We start from the raw sequence: 15,970 nt of genomic DNA on the forward strand, positions 1-15,970 counted from the left end.
CACACACACACACACACACACACACACACAAAAAAATGGATAGAAGTATTGAGACACCCCTTCTAATTATTCAGTTCAGGTGTTTCAGCCACACTCTTTGCTAACACGTGCGGTGCAGTCTCATTAGGTAAACACTGCCAGTATAATGGCTCGTACTGAAGAGCTCAATGACTTTAAACATGGCACTGTCATAGGATGCCACCTCTGCCACGAGTCAGTGAAATTCCTGTCCTGCTAGATCTGCCCCTGTCAACTGTAAGTGCTTTTATTGTGAAACTGAAGCAGTTAGGAGCAACACCAGCTCAGCCACGAAGCAGTAGACCACACAAACTCACAGAGTGGGGCTGCTGGGTGCTGAAGAGCACAGTGCCTATCCTCTGTTGAATCACTCACTAAAGAGTTCCAAACTGCCTCTGGAAGCAACATCAGTACAAAAACTGCACATTAAGAGCTTCATGAAATGGGTTTCCATAGCCAAGCAGCTACGCAATGCCAAACGTCGAATGGAGTGGTGTAAAGCAGGCCGCCACTGGACTCTGGGCAGTGGAATTGTATTCTGTGGAGTGACCAGTGATCTGGCAGTCTGATGGACGAGTCTGAAACAATGATGCCAGGTTGAATAATTAAAAATAAACCTGAATGATGTAACGAAAGTGATAAAATTCTCATCCCTGGAACACTATAAGGTCTGAATATGAATCTGTAAATAATGTGTTTTTGGTAACTTTTCACAGTCTCTAACCTGTTGTCAAAGTATTTTAGGGCTATTTGTTAAAACACATATATATTTTGCACTTAATATTTTGCACTGAAACACATTGACAGCCACAAAATATATTGTTGTTTTGGTTTACATCCTTACAGTTTACAAGGAAATCCTTAATGTGAAGAGATTCAACAGTTAAACATAAGACAGACTCATTTTTTTCTATGTAAAAAAGCAAAAAAAAGATAAATATAACGTTGTGGTAATGAAAATTGTCTTTAAGATACAAAATGAACTCTTCAACCATTTTGCTGTGCCATATAGAGCTCCAACTGATCTATTAAAAGATATGAATATTTTATTGAATATGATACTGTTATCTCAGTGATAATTATGTTGAGATGTTTTGAGGTGGTTTTGTGAGAATGACCCTTATTAAGAGACTGAAACGTAACCAAAAAAACTCACAGAAGCAAAACAGGTTGTTCTTTTTGTGGAATAATAAATTGCAAGTGCGCACATAGACGACTTGATGAGGAGAAGAATTCTTTACTTCCCTTTCTGCCTTTGCCACTCTGTCTTTGAAAAACATGTGCTTTTGGAGATTAATAATCACACTGGTTGAAAATATTGGACACTGTTATTTTTTCTTTCTCTTAGAAAACATCTGTTTGAAGCAGCAGTCTTTGTTATTCCTTATTTTTTTCATGGTGTCTTTTTGATATGTCTTTTCTCATGTCACGCCCGAATACACATTGGCTGGGATTTATCTGCGCCTCTGACATCAATCGGTCAGATCAAAACTGTTTTGATCAGGCAAACAAACAGCCGAAGCCGGAGTGTTAGCCGGGCTGCTGGAACCTCGGAGGGAAGACTGTCCCGAGCTTTGATTTATTTCAGGTGACACAAATCTTCCCCTGCTTTAGATTCAGTGGGTTTCTGGCCTAAATGAGTGGACTTGCGGAGCGGCGAGCTCCTCCAGGCTCCAGACTCCTCTGAGCCGTTAGTCTTCTCGAATGACGCTGGCTTACAAAGTCTTTGAAAAAAAGCTGGAGGTAGAACCATCGCAGGGTTCTTTGGCTTGTCCCTGCAGGGAAACCTCATTTTGTTTGTCAGATAGAATGCTGTCATATCATATTCTCATCACATCTCAGGGATTATACAAGTGCGGTGTGGTGGGAATGCATGGCGGAATGGCAGAAGTATTAGAACCTGCAGATTTTCTGACTCTTAATCCTATTGCTGTGGTGCACCATGCTTGGAATTGGAACTGTGAGATTCATTACCCACTGCAGCCTCAGACAAAAGGCCATGCAATGTCTTTACATATCATTATCAGTGCCGTTCTGCTGGAGTACTAGAAAGAAGTGTGGATGGAAATGATGTACAATTCCCGAAGTGAACAGGATTTTCATCCTCGGCCTTCGTAGGTGAGCGAGCAAGACAGCATTTATTGTCAGAATTGTTTGATATGAAGAAAGCTGCAGTTGTGGGTTTTACCTCAGCATGCCCATCTTTGTGAAGAGGTGTGAATAGTTTCTCACAGCATTTCACCCCTCATTGCTCACTAGCAGCTCAACACACAACACTTGATACACACAGAGACAACAGAGTCCTAGTTTACATGATAAAGTTGCGGGAACAAATATTTGATTTGCTTATATTCATTAAAATATCTAAGCTGATTTCTATTTGGAATGGCCACTAGGGGGCACTGCAGTGCAAACAGTAGCATTAAACTATATTTAAAAAAAACAACAACAACAAACCTAGCCAAAAACAGTCACGTTAAGGAGCTAACAATACATTACATAGTATTGTCATGTCATATGTATCAAATATAAAAGAGCAAATTTTGGCCAGTTATTAATTTATATTAATCAATTAATGTCATTAATTGATATTAATTGTTAACCAACAAGCCTAAAAATGGAAACAACCATCAAAATATCATGTATACAATGGATACTTCCTGTTCTGGAATCTGATTGGCTGAGCTTTGTTCAAAAGTCATTGTAAAACACTTGATATACATAAACTTTCAGTCATATGCAAAAGTTTGGGCGCCCCTGGTCAAATTTCATGTTGTTGTTGATTTTCTGAGTGTAAATAAGTTACACATCCTCCACAGAGACACACTTCTGCACATTTTAATACATAATTACTGTTTATTTGCTGAATTTAATACACTGAGAAATAAAACAAAATGAGGCCTGTGCAAAAGTTATGGCACACTTTATATTTTCGCTTTTATGTTCCCGGTATGTTACACTGAGTTCTGACCGGCAGCGATGCAATCCTACAAAGTGTCTAGAGGTCATTCTTTTTCAATGAGAGCTGGCAATATCTGGCAACAGGAAGCAGCATGAACGCTGGTGACATGAAATGGGCGGGGTCAGCAATGCAACAAATGTTATGCAAATTAGGAAGAGTGAAGCAACGTGGCAGTTACCAATGGGAGTTGAGCAGAGTGGTGCATGCTTTATCTCCTCCACTGTGACACACTGTGCCCCTTTTTGGTTGCTAGATATTTGGTCCTACTATAGATGGAGGAACGGCAGCAGTGCTTCAACCTAGAGTTATTATGGTCATTTTCATTAGTTTTTATTTTTATTTAGTTTTTCTTTTTAGTTTTTGATTTCAGTTTAGTTGGGCTTTTTTTTCTGAAGGATGTGAACCAAAACAACAATATATTTTGTGACACGTGTAAAAAGAAAACACTCACTGGCTGTCAATGTGTTGCAGTAATAAGATGAAAATATATGTGTTTTAACAAATAGCCTTAAAATATCTTGATAACAGGATAGAGATTGTGAAAAGTTACCAAAAACATGATTTACAGATTTATATTCAAACCTTATTGTATTGGAGGGATGAGAATTTGGTCACTTAAATTGGAAAATGTTACTAAAAATTATTTAATTTCAGTTAAATCGTTTAGGTTGATTTTTAATGATTAAACCTGGCATTTTTTTATGGATTTTTGATATTAGATCAGTGGAAACATATATACATGTCACTCTTTACCTTTATTACAGCCATTCTTTTCATTCATTCTCCATTCTTTTCAGGAGACTTACTTCCAGTTTCTCAAATCTCCAAAATTCAGTCTTAGAAGGTTTCTCCTTATTTGTGCAAGTGGATTGTCTTAAATCTCCTCAGAAAAAAGAATAACTTGCACTTAATGTCTGTTTTGTCTGGAAATTAAATTTATAAATGGTGGCCTCTGACTTTTGCACAGAACTGTGATTCAAAACTCAGTGTGTATATTCTACATCTGAACTAAAGATCCAAAATAACACACTAAAGGCCCGAAATGTATCCTTGTTACAAGTCTTACAAAGTCCTGGTAAAAAATTGTCGAGTGTTCGGCCACTTTTCTAAATAATAAATGCAGAAAACTGCTGTTCAGCTCTCTCTAAAGTGAAATGTGTTCTACAAAAGATAACGTTCTGAAGTCATTAATTACTGAACACTAACTGCGTAGTTATGCTGAAAGAGTTTTGGCCCCACAGTGTACTACGACAATGTTAATTGCTCAGACACTTAACAAGAACAGCTTCCATGTTCAAAAAGCCTTCACTCAGGCCTGCGCGCCAATGTAAAGCAGACTGTGAGTTGCTCTGAATGAAAAATAGCGAGTGGAAAATGCTGGAGTTCGGACACGCCGGCCGTTATCTGTCCTAATTGCCCAGGGAACATCACCCGCCACGGCTCAAATGAGGCATGAAAAAGAAAGAGACTACTTTAAAAAAAGGCTTGCTTAAAATATTTGGCCTTCATACTCCCTTTTTTTTCTTCTTTGCCCGGTGTGAGACATCTATTGTTTGAGGATGTCCCCGCTGGGCCTGAGCCAGGACAGAAAAGGGGAAACAGGACGGCTCCATCTGTTCCTAAAGCCACAGTGATAAGCACTCCAATTAGGACATAAGTGGGCCGATATTTTGCTGAGGGAAAAAGAGATATTTTTATCGTTTTTAAGCAGGTACAGATTGAGTGATACGCAGAGCAGCTGCTAATATGGCTCACATTGCAGTGATGTTACATCGCTTTATAGGAGAAAGAAAAAATGGCCTTAAATTTGATGTACAGTACTGTGCAAAAGTCAGAGACCACCCATCATTCAAGTACACATTTATTTTAATGGAGGTGTTTCTGAGAAGATGAATATAAGACTAATATAAAGTACATAATATGGGCAAAAGTTTGTGGACACCTGCTCATCCACTATTTCTTCCAAAATCAAGATTATTGAAACTGTCTTTACTCTTCTGGGAAGGCTTTACACTAGATATTGGAGCAGTGCTGTGAGGATTTGATTGAGGTCAGGTACTTATGTTGGATGGTCAGTTCTGGATCACTCCAACTCATCCCAAAGGTATTGGATGGAGCTCCATCACTTCAGAGAACACAGTTCCACTGCTCCACAGCCCAATGCTGGGGGGCTTTATAGCCCTCTAGGCACACTTGGTTGAACATGGTGACCCTAGAATCATACATGGCTGCTCCAGAGCATCTATTCTATTGTCAATGCTTTTCTGTGGAGATTATCCAAGCTGTGTGTGCATTTGAACTCCTGTGTCAGCAGTGAGTGCACCTTAATGCAGCCCAATTCACTAATAAGAAATGGTGTCCACAAACATTTAGGCATATAGTGGATATGAGATATGAGTTTCCAAAACTGGAGTTCAAAAACTGTTTAAAAGCTACAGAGAAAATGAGGCTTCTAGCAACCACCTGGAAGACCTGATAGACACCAAAACTGTCCCCATCAGATTAACAGCACTTAAAGCTTTCATCTTTGAGAGAGAGGAGAAAATCAAGCTGCTTCAGATCTGAAAACATCCACAGCTGTTTCTGTCCATCCTTCCACTGTGAGAAGACAACTCAGCGCTATGGGTCTGAAAGGATGTGTAGCTGTCAAGAAGCCTCACTGAGAAAAGGAGACAGACACATCAAACAAAGAAGCTGAACAATGGACTGACCACCCCAGAGTCCAGACCTCAGCATCACTGAATGTGTTTGATTACTTCAGAAAAAGATCAACCAACTTCTAAGACTGAACTTTGGAGGTGTGTCTGCAGATTTCTGTGAGAAACTGAAAGTGAGTCTCCTGAAAATAATGGAAGCTGGAATAAAGAGAAGGAGTGACACACTGAACACTCAAACAGCTGATATTAGATTTAGTTATTGAAGCTTCTGTGTCATGTTAAATAATTGTTTTCTGCATTTTCCGTGATGCTAAAAGTGAGTAACTTACTCAAAAAAGTGAGTATTTACTGGCCGTTTTGACAAGAAATTAAACAAATGAATATAGTATTATATATCAGTATATTTTTGTATCATTTCTATTGGCCCATTCTTCATGAAATGTTAACACACTGTAAGGAGCAGCTGGTGTTTTAAATTGCATAAAACATTGTGATATGACAGTGAAGACTTGCTGGCTGCTTTATGGATCTTTATGGAGCTAAATGACTGCACACTTTAAAATACAGCAAATGAGGATGTATACAAAATATCACCAAGTAACCAACACTGAGAGCAAAGCAATGAGTATAAGTAAGCTGTTTACTGTTCCCAAAAATGGCTGTTAAAATGAAGCATAGAAAAAAAATGTCTCAGCTACACCACCAGTTTCATGCAGTTACATCTTCATTTCCAGAATGCTAATCAAGTGTCTAAAAAAATGACAGATACCACAAATGAGTTGGCTATATCCAGCTATTATTTACAAAAAAGCAGAAATGCAGACCATACAGAGGAACATTCACTCTGAATGAGGTGTATATATACCCACTGGCCACTTTATTAGAAACACATACCTTGTACTGTTGTATCTACCATTATCCAGTAACTACTATGAATTATTCAGTAACTACTATGAATTATTCAGTATCCACTATGAACTCTTCAGTATCCACTATGAATTATTCAGTGTCCACTATGAATTTTTCAGAAACTACTATGTTATTCAGTATCCACTATGAATTATTTAGTGTCAACTATGAATTATTCAGTAACTACTATGAATTATTCAGTATCCACTATGAACTCTTTAGTATCCATGATGAATTATTCAGTGTCCACTATGAATTATTTAGGGTCCACTACGAATTTTTCAGTAACTACTATGAATTATTCAGTATCTATTATGAGTCATTTAGAATTTATTCTGAATTTTTCAGTACCCCCTATGAAATATTAGTATTTAAGTTCTAGGATGTTTTTAAAATTAATTTGACCTTTGCTTGGACAAACAAAAAATGCTCAGTGGCCTCAAAACCGGTCTGATCCTGTTGGTGCAAGTCTATATATGAGGGTTAAAAAGAGCAAAAAAAAAAAAAGAACAGAAAAACAACTTAATGTTGCTTCATTAATTTAGCAGTGAAGTGAGCAGTAACAAAGAGCAGGATAAGGCCCGGAGCAGAACGCTATTAAAGCTTTTCCTTATCTACCTCCCGCGAACCCTGCTGGGGTATTTTTGGAACAAGTGTGCATAGATCCACCACATTAGTTACAGGATAAGCACGGAGGACTAAATCACTTTGACGTGCAGTTGCCTGACCTGCCTTTTTTTAGTGGGGTGTGAAGGAAGGAGTGAGTTTTTCCACAATTAACTTCCTATAAGCCCTTTTCCTCCATTGACAAGAGAACCTGATTAACCCTGACTGACCTCCAGCGTGTCTGTTTCACCCACAGCATAAAGGCCAGCCTTTCTCAGGTTACTGCCAAATAGAAAACTGAAGGAAACAGAAAGACTAAATTAACTCCTTAAACCTCAGGCTTATTGTTTGCTTATTAATCTTAAAGGAGCAGTAAGATTTATTTGGTTTACAACCAGCAAAATTAAAAATATAATTACTTTGCAGGCTTGTTTAAACCACTTTATCATAACAGTTTGCAGGTCCACACATGGGCGATGCCATGTTTAGATCATGTGACAACAGCCGAACAAACTTGCCGTAGAAGAAAAAGATTTGCGTGCTCATTGGTTAAAGCTGCTAAGGCTATGCTAGTTACTTTGCCACAGGTTATTCATTGCAGCGCCTGACAGGTGAGCTGTATGGTGCTAAAAACTGAAAAGAAAACAATGATCATGGAGGATCATCGCTACTCTTTACAAGCAGAAATGATGTGAAGTTGGCAGCAAGTAACATGAGGCCACACAAAAACTGCAAAATAAATGAACAGAGAACACTAAAGGCCACTGCACACCGGATGCGCAGCAGCACACAATGCAGTGAAGTGTTGTATAGCATAGCATCGTGCAGCACATTGCTGCTCTAGAATACCAGCAGGACGAGCCGTTAACAGCCAGAGTAAACTTCATTTTTACATTTTACTTGCATAAACTGAATGAAATAAAGCATTCAGCGTCATTTATCAAGTCATCATTTTACTACCTTTTCACATACTGGCTGTTTTCAAGCTGAAAGATATGAGCTGGAAAAGGCTAGGCTAGCAACGTTAGCTGAAGTAACTTACCATTAGCATCTGTCTTTTTACGTAAAAAGACTGACTGCCTTTCTCTGTGTAAATTTCAAGCTACATGTAATGTACTGTGGCTTTCTGTGGTCTTAATATGGCTTTAATTTAATATAGTGAAGGCAAAATGCTGCATAGCGTGCTGTGATGCGCTGAGAAATTGAACAGTGTGAACAGAGTCATGCAGCACCAGCGCAAGGTGCCAGTATGTGTACCTCCAATAAAAACAATGGTTTCCAAAGTTTGGACACGTGTGGCACGATGTGGCACATCCGCTGTGCGGTGGCCTTTAGAGACCAATGTCAGCAAAAGAAGCAGTCTGAACATTAGCATTGTGTTGTCCAGCTGGAAAGACCTCATGAAGGACAGACAATGTCAGAGTTGCTTATTTTCTGCTGAAAAGGTCAAATTCTTTATTCGTTGTCATGCATTGTTAGCACGATCAAAAAGTTATGCTGTTTATTTTTAAGTATAAATATGCATCAAAGTGTAGCAGTATTTCGATGCTAGCATACACGCTAATACAATTCCTGCTACATAGGGGAGAGTGGGGCACAACCTAACACATTTTGGTTTTTGCGAAAACCAAACATCGCTGCTACAAACAAACACTTGAACTTTGTTTCTAGCTCCTAACATTCATGTACAATTCCACCCAAAATGACGGGAAGTGCAGTGTTACAGTTTAGCCCATGGGTGGGTTCACTGTAACAGACAGAGGTCAGTTTAACACCTGCTAGAAAAGTCTGATGAATCAGTTCAAAGTTAATTTAATATAAATCTATGTTGTAAGACACAGATCTATTGTCCAATCATTCTGCATTATATATTATTAGACAGACAGATTACTCAATAGATACACACACACATCACATTATATATGAACACTGATATGAGCCTGTATGTCAGACAATGACAGATATATGTTTTGTCCAGTGAAGGACAGCAAATAAAAACATCACACATCAGTAAAATATGAACACTGTTTTTCAAATAACTACAGCTTTACCAAATGTTAATGTCAATTTAATTAATACACTTATTTAAAACCAAAATACTGACATCTGAAAGATGCTAATAAAGTAAAAGAAAATCCCTGATTTCAGAGGTTTTCTATTTTTCATCTTAAATCTGTGTAAACATCTGGAACAAAAAGAAAAAAAAATCTTTATTTGTCTTTGTTTACTAAAGGTGTTTTAGCTGTAACGCTGTGGAAGAAGTGACCGTGCAGTACGGAGGCTGTATTTAAGCCCAACTAGCACCTACTGTAAGCTTGTCAGTTGCTTCGAAACAGTGCTGTAGGAAACAAGATGGTGATTAAAGTAATATAAGGTTGAATTTTGTGATTCACACAAACAGCTTAGTAACCAAAAAAACCTGTGTTGAGAAAAATGACTTACATGCCCTGAAAACACTCTTTGGCACAGATCTCTTTAAAACACTGACCAATCGCTCAGAATTTTGGCGGAAGACTGCGGCTAGGAAATGTGGTAATGTGGCTAGAAGCTCATGCTGCTTGACCTTCTTTAACATAGTAAAAGGTCTGTGTTAAACTGTGCCTCATGTTAGGTTGTTCCCCGCACTCCACTACTGAGTGAACACTTCCATACGACTCTAGTTTCCATTCTGCAGCGCTCAGCGTTTATGTAATATTCAGTCCTCATCAGGAAGAGTAAATAACTGGCTAAGCTGTATTTCTGTCAGACTCTTTCTCAGTAATGTTAGCTTCAACTGCGAGTGAGAGCAAAGACAGAATGATTTAGATTTGAAGTCAGAAACAGCTAATTTCAAACAAATATTATATAACTCTGCTTGATGCGTTGATGGTAGCACTTCGTGTGTCACTTAAATAGAAAACTGTTACTGTCTAAACTGGTTATGAGGACAGCTGTGCCAGATATTAACGACACAGAATCCAAAAACAAGCATTTCTATTAGTTACCAGTACCTTTCCTCTGACTCCCACATCTTTGAGTGATGCTGATCACACAGATCGTCATTCCACTAAGCAGAATAAGGAGAGTGCGATTACCTCTCCACAACACCAGAGGGCAGTATACAGGTTATACGTTATAGGTCGATAGGTGTTAGCATACAGTTCCAAGAAAATTGCCATGCCAGTTGTTTCATAAGGGAAAGAAGGAAACATCTTTTTTGCTCCTTTATGACTTATTAGCTGTGGCAAAACATGTCTTTTAGAGCTAAGCCTTAGCTTAGGCTATAAATGTCAAAACTAGGCCAAAAAACTTTACCAACTTTACAATTATGCTCATTTTTACTAGTGCCCTATGGGATTTCTAGTAGTATGTTAGCGCTAGCAGTGCACATAAATGTTTTTGGGCCTTTCTAGATTAAAAACAAACATTCGAGGCTTGTAAAAGTCATTCTGTATGTTTAATCTGAAGCTTGTGACAGACAGTAAAATAAATCTGAGCTTACATCTATTAGTTTTACAGTGTATCTTGAACGTCCGCTGCTGTTTAACATTCCTAATAACTAACCGGAACATGCTTAGACTACGACTCATATTCACAGTCAGTGACATATCTAGATTTGATATAGAGCGACGTTTTTGTCATAAAACTGGTCCCACTTATTGTAAATCACAGCATTCCTCTGTCACTTCCTAATTATGTGGGTAGTTATTCTAGCGTGTAAGGCCTTCAGTCCAGCTCCTAAAGTCCTAACCAATAGGAGAGCTCAGTTGGCTATATCTACCTAGATACCATGAAAAAAACAACCCTGATTGGATAGTTTTCTATTTCATGGATTTAACCTTTTTGTTTCCAGCCAAAACTTAACATTGGAATAAGAGTATTACTACATCAGTTACAGACATTAAATACAACAAACATGATTATTTTAAATGATATTAACAGTTCTTTAATTTCATATTTCTTTTATTTCACATAAATCATCAGGCCTTCTCGGAAGGCCTAGAAGGCCCTGACAGTTCCCCACTGGTATCTGCTATGAATTATTCAGCAAACCCTGTGCAAAAAATGAAAGCTGGTGCACGTTTTTCCACAATTAATTTACTATAAGCCCCTTTTCTCTATTGACAAGAGAACCTGATTAACCCTGATTGACCCCCCCTTGTGTGGCTTTCTTCCACACCTTCAGGAGAGATACTGAGCGACTGCTTTCTGAGGGATTTCAGGTTAGCCGTATGCATTTAGCGAGGTTAGCATATCAGCACTGTTGGAGCCAGAGGTTGTATTAGTGCTGATTTTGTGTGTTTAACACATTGACCCCTTTTGCCACCATCAGCTTAGAAACACCGGAGCCTCCAACAGCTTAATTAACCATGTAAATCATCCTCGGTGCTGTGGGATTTGTTAATTAAGGCATTTAAAAACTCGGTTGCAAGCAAAAGAGCTTTTGTAGCATTGTTTACCGTGTTTCCTGCTCCCAGCTCAGTCTTTATTATGTCAAACGCCCTGTAATCAATTGCTGGAAGTCTGTGCATTCACCAGTATCTCATAATATATATCGTTAACTGACCCCAGGCTTGTAATCGAACGTAATTATGAATGTATTGGCTTATTTGTTTGCTTGTGTGAGTGTTTTTCACTTAAAAATTCATACATACTAATGTGCCCACCATGATCTCCCCTGGGTTATTAAACCAGCAATAGAGCTTGAGCTTTTGCAGCATGTGCGTGTAATATTATGAGGAACAGACTGACGGTTTGGGGTCAGGCGGACTGATTTGCAGCGCTGTTACATTCATGGTCACGTAGGCAAGATGGCAAAATAACAGAGCAAGCGAGGCTCTCCATCTAGCACTTAAAATGCAGCCGTAGATGAGCGTGTTGTGCACGGCACTTGAATATTTCCCAGTCTCTTCGGCGAAATTGCCACTGCATTTCTGAGATCTATCTGACATGCTTCAGCTCCGCGGGAAAAGAGAATTCATCCAGCGGAAGCTAATAATCCATAGAGCCTTCAGAGTCGCGCCTCAGAAAGCTCCGTCTGATCAGCTGCCGCTCCCTAATTGATGATTTTCTCGCACCTTTCCGCGCCCCCCTGTGTGAGTCAGCGGCGGATTTATCGGGGGATGAAGCGGCGGCCGCAAACAGTGCAGAGGAACATCCATTTCCATCTCAATACGGCCGAGCAGAAAGGATGACCTTTTCTGCCCGTGCCAGAAAAGCGTGCCATTAACACCACTCTTTGTTCAGGGGCATGGACACCCAATAGGGAGGGATAAGGCTGGAGCTGGCAACCACAGCCAGGTCTGGAACACTGAGACAGGAAACCACGCGTGAAGATACACACAAACACAGCCTGAGGTCTGCTGCTAAAGGCCATGGCTTTTGTGATCTGCTACTTCTAATCATTGCTAGGCATGTTGTTTTTTTATGGGCAAACTATTAAAGACCTGCCACATAATATTTTAACACAGTTCTGATGGGTTAACACTCCTGATTATCAGTACTTTTGTGTCCTGAATTTAGTGTTTTGATAAAGCGTGTTGTGGTTGGCGAACCTCTGTTTAGTTTTATGTGTTAACTGTTCTGAAAACATGAGTTCTGAATGGACAAAAGTGTCCAAGCAGCTGAGAAAAACTAATATTTTGAGGCATTTAATTAATATATTGAGGCTACTAATTACAATATTTTGGCCACTAATTACTATATTGATGCCACAAATTAATAAATTAAGGCCACATATTAATATGTTCAGGCCACTAATTACTATATCGAGACCACAAATTACTATATTGAGGCCTCTAATTGCTATATTGAGTCCACTAATTGCTATATTGAGACCACAAATTAATATACTGAGGCCACTAATTACTATATTGAGGCCACAAATTCATATATTGAGGCCACAAATTACTATATTGAGGCCACAAACTATTATATTGAGGCCACAAAGTAATATGTTGAGGCCACAAATTACTATATTGAAGCCACAAATTACTATATTGAGACCAAAACTAATATACTGAAGCCACGAATTAATATATTGAGGCCACAAATTAATTTTTTGAGGCCACCAATTAATATATTGAGGCCACTAATTACAATATTAAGGTGACTAATTAGTATATTTAGGCCTCTAATTGCTATATTGAGGCCACAAATTAATATATTGAGGCCACAAATGACCATATAGAGGCCACTAATTGCTATATTAAAGCCACAAATTACTATATTGAGGTCACTAATTACTATATTGAGGCCACTAATTGCTATATTGAGGCCACAAGTTATGAAAAACTATGTAAGTATGTATACACCTGACTATCATACTTATATGATATTGCTGGACATCCCATTCCACAACCATGGCCATTAATATGGAGTTGCCCCCCTTTTTTAACAGTCTCCACTAGCCGTGACAGAAAGGCTAGCCATAAACAGGCTTTGTAATTTTTGATACTGCTTGTTATACTTTGTTGCTTTTGATAACATAAAGACTCAAAGTTCCTTACAGTACATATTATAGTTTTTATCTATACAGCACCCTCATTATACGCTCAGTGTCCCCTGTGATAGCACTCTGATATCTACTGTAAAAAATTAATGTGATGCTACAGACGTTAGAGGGTTCTTTACTCCTTCAGGCCTGAAGCTGGATGCTGTGAAGTGACCGCAGCCTGTGCCCGAATGAGTGTGTGTTTGAGGCAGATTGGTGGGGTTAGTGAGAGAGCGCATGCAGTCAAACAGAAAATGGCCTGGTGGTGAAGAGCTGCATCCTCGGAGCACTCAGAGGGTCAGAGAGCGTCTCCTGCAGCAAAAGCGCAGATGGAGTCCCTCTCTGTTTGATCTTCAGCTCTGACCAGAAGGCCAACAGGAGCAGATATAGCAGCTACAGGATTATATACAGCACTGTTGAGAAGAATCAGCATTTTTAATCATATAAACAAATTTAGTGGCAGATAAATTAATAAATGATTCTAATATATGCAGTTTCACAAAATACAAATAACAGATCTACCCAGGCTCCACCCAATGTGCTACTGTTGGACACAAGGTTGGAAAAAAACGCTGAGAGAGAGAGAGAGAGAGAGAGAGAGAGAGGGAGAGAGAGAGAGAGAGAGAGAGAGAGAGGAAAAAAGAAGAAAGAAAGAAGACAAAGAGAAAGGAGACAGAAAGAGAGAGAGAAACAGAGAGAAAAAGGGAAGCGATAAAAGAGTAAGAGTGTGAGAGAAAAGAGAAAGGGAGACAAAGAGAGAGAAAGTAAACAGAAAAAACAGATAGAGAGAAAAGAGCTAAAGAAAGAAAAGGGGGGGTGCAGAGTGCAAAAGAGAGAAAGGGAGAGTGGGGGAGGGGAAGAGAGAGAGAGAGAGAGAGAAAGACAGAGAGAAGAAAGAAAGACAGAAGTGGGGGGCAGTGAGAGAATAAAAAAAGAAATATAAAAAGGAACAAGAAAGGAGAGAAATAGAGGGGCAGAGAGAGAGAGAGAGATATCGTTCAGTGATATCATAATGCATTATATGAAAAATTGCATGTGATTTATTGAAGACAGATGTGGTGCTTATATAAAAAGAGATGGGAAATGATGGATTATTTATGGATTTATCTCAATTTGGTGCTAAAAGTCTGTTTACATTTATTTATTTATTTATTTATTGGTTTGTTTGTTCTTTTGTTTTAGATCCAGACTGGCAGATTTCCACATGAACTGCCAGACGACTCCACACTCAATAACAAGCTGCCCCAACGACAACTACCACGGCTGCCTGGTGTCTTACGTCGGACTCATTGGTGAGTGATTACAGACGTGTTTTTGACTCTACAGATTAACTTTTCTACATCGCTTTAAAGAGCTGACTGAGGAGCTGATTATTATCTGGCCTCCTTTTAGCCACATAGTGATTTCAGGCTTATGAACAAGCCTCATTATCAATGATCAAATAAGAAGAACCGAGTAAAACATTGAGCCTCCTGATTAAGCGTGATGCCCGCTAGAATGAAGTTTATTACATAATGCAGGAATTTGGATTCTTCATAATTAAACCTTTCAAAGCTTTAAGGATCAGAACAGGTTTTCTCCAACCTACTTTGGAGATCAAGTTTACAAAATTACAAAATTTACCCCTTATCTCATGTGCAGTCAATCAATCGAAATATGTTTGGTACCCAAGTCAGTTCTAGATTCTCTGAGGTTCAAGTCCAAGTAGAGTCTCAAGTCTCTGAGGTCCAAGTCCAAGTAGAGTCTTGAGTCTCTGAGGTTTAAATTCAAGTCTAGAGTCTCTGAGGTTCATGTCCAAGTAGAGTCTCGAATCTCTGAGGTTTAAGTTCAAGTAGAGTCTTGAGTCTCTGAGGTTTAAATTCAAGTAGAGTCTAGAGTCTCTGAGGTTCATGTCCAAGTAGAGTCTAAAGTGTCTGAGGTTCAAGTCCAAGCACAGTCTTGAGTCTTTGAGGTCCAGGTCCAAGCAGAGTCTCAAGTCTCTAAGGTCCAGGTCCAAGTAGAGTCTCAAGTTTTGAGGTTCAAATAGATTCTCGAGTCTTTAAAGTCCAAGTCCAAGTAGAGTCTCAAGTCTCTGAGTGCAGTTTAGTAGGTCTCAAGTCTCTAAGGTCCAGTTCAAGTAGAGTCTCAAGTCTCTAGGTCAGTCAGAGAGTCTCAAGTCTCTGAGGTTCAAATAGATTCTCGAGTCTTTAAAGTCCAAGTCCAAGTAGAGTCTCAAGTCTCTGAGGTGCAAGTTTAAGTAGAGCCTCAAGTCTCTGAGGTTTAGGTACAAGTAGAGACTTGAGTCTTTAAGGTTCAAGTCCAAGTAGAGCCTCGAATCTCTGTGGTTTAAGTTCAAGTAGAGTCTTG

The 15,970-nt window shown here is 39.0% G+C and overlaps 1 protein-coding gene across 1 annotated transcript in view; it reads left to right on the forward strand.

Moving 5' to 3' along the window:
* gfra2b (GDNF family receptor alpha 2b) overlaps positions 1–15,970 on the forward strand; it is a 94,961-nt gene that overhangs the window by 63,097 nt on the left and 15,894 nt on the right. The window contains exon 5 of the mRNA XM_036595873.1: positions 14,807–14,916. Within this exon, the coding sequence (XP_036451766.1) occupies positions 14,807–14,916 (110 nt within the window). The remainder of the gene's footprint in view (positions 1–14,806; positions 14,917–15,970) is intronic.

Source organism: Colossoma macropomum, unplaced genomic scaffold (genome assembly GCF_904425465.1).
Source record: "Colossoma macropomum unplaced genomic scaffold, Colossoma_macropomum, whole genome shotgun sequence".
Taxonomy (NCBI): domain Eukaryota; kingdom Metazoa; phylum Chordata; class Actinopteri; order Characiformes; family Serrasalmidae; genus Colossoma; species Colossoma macropomum.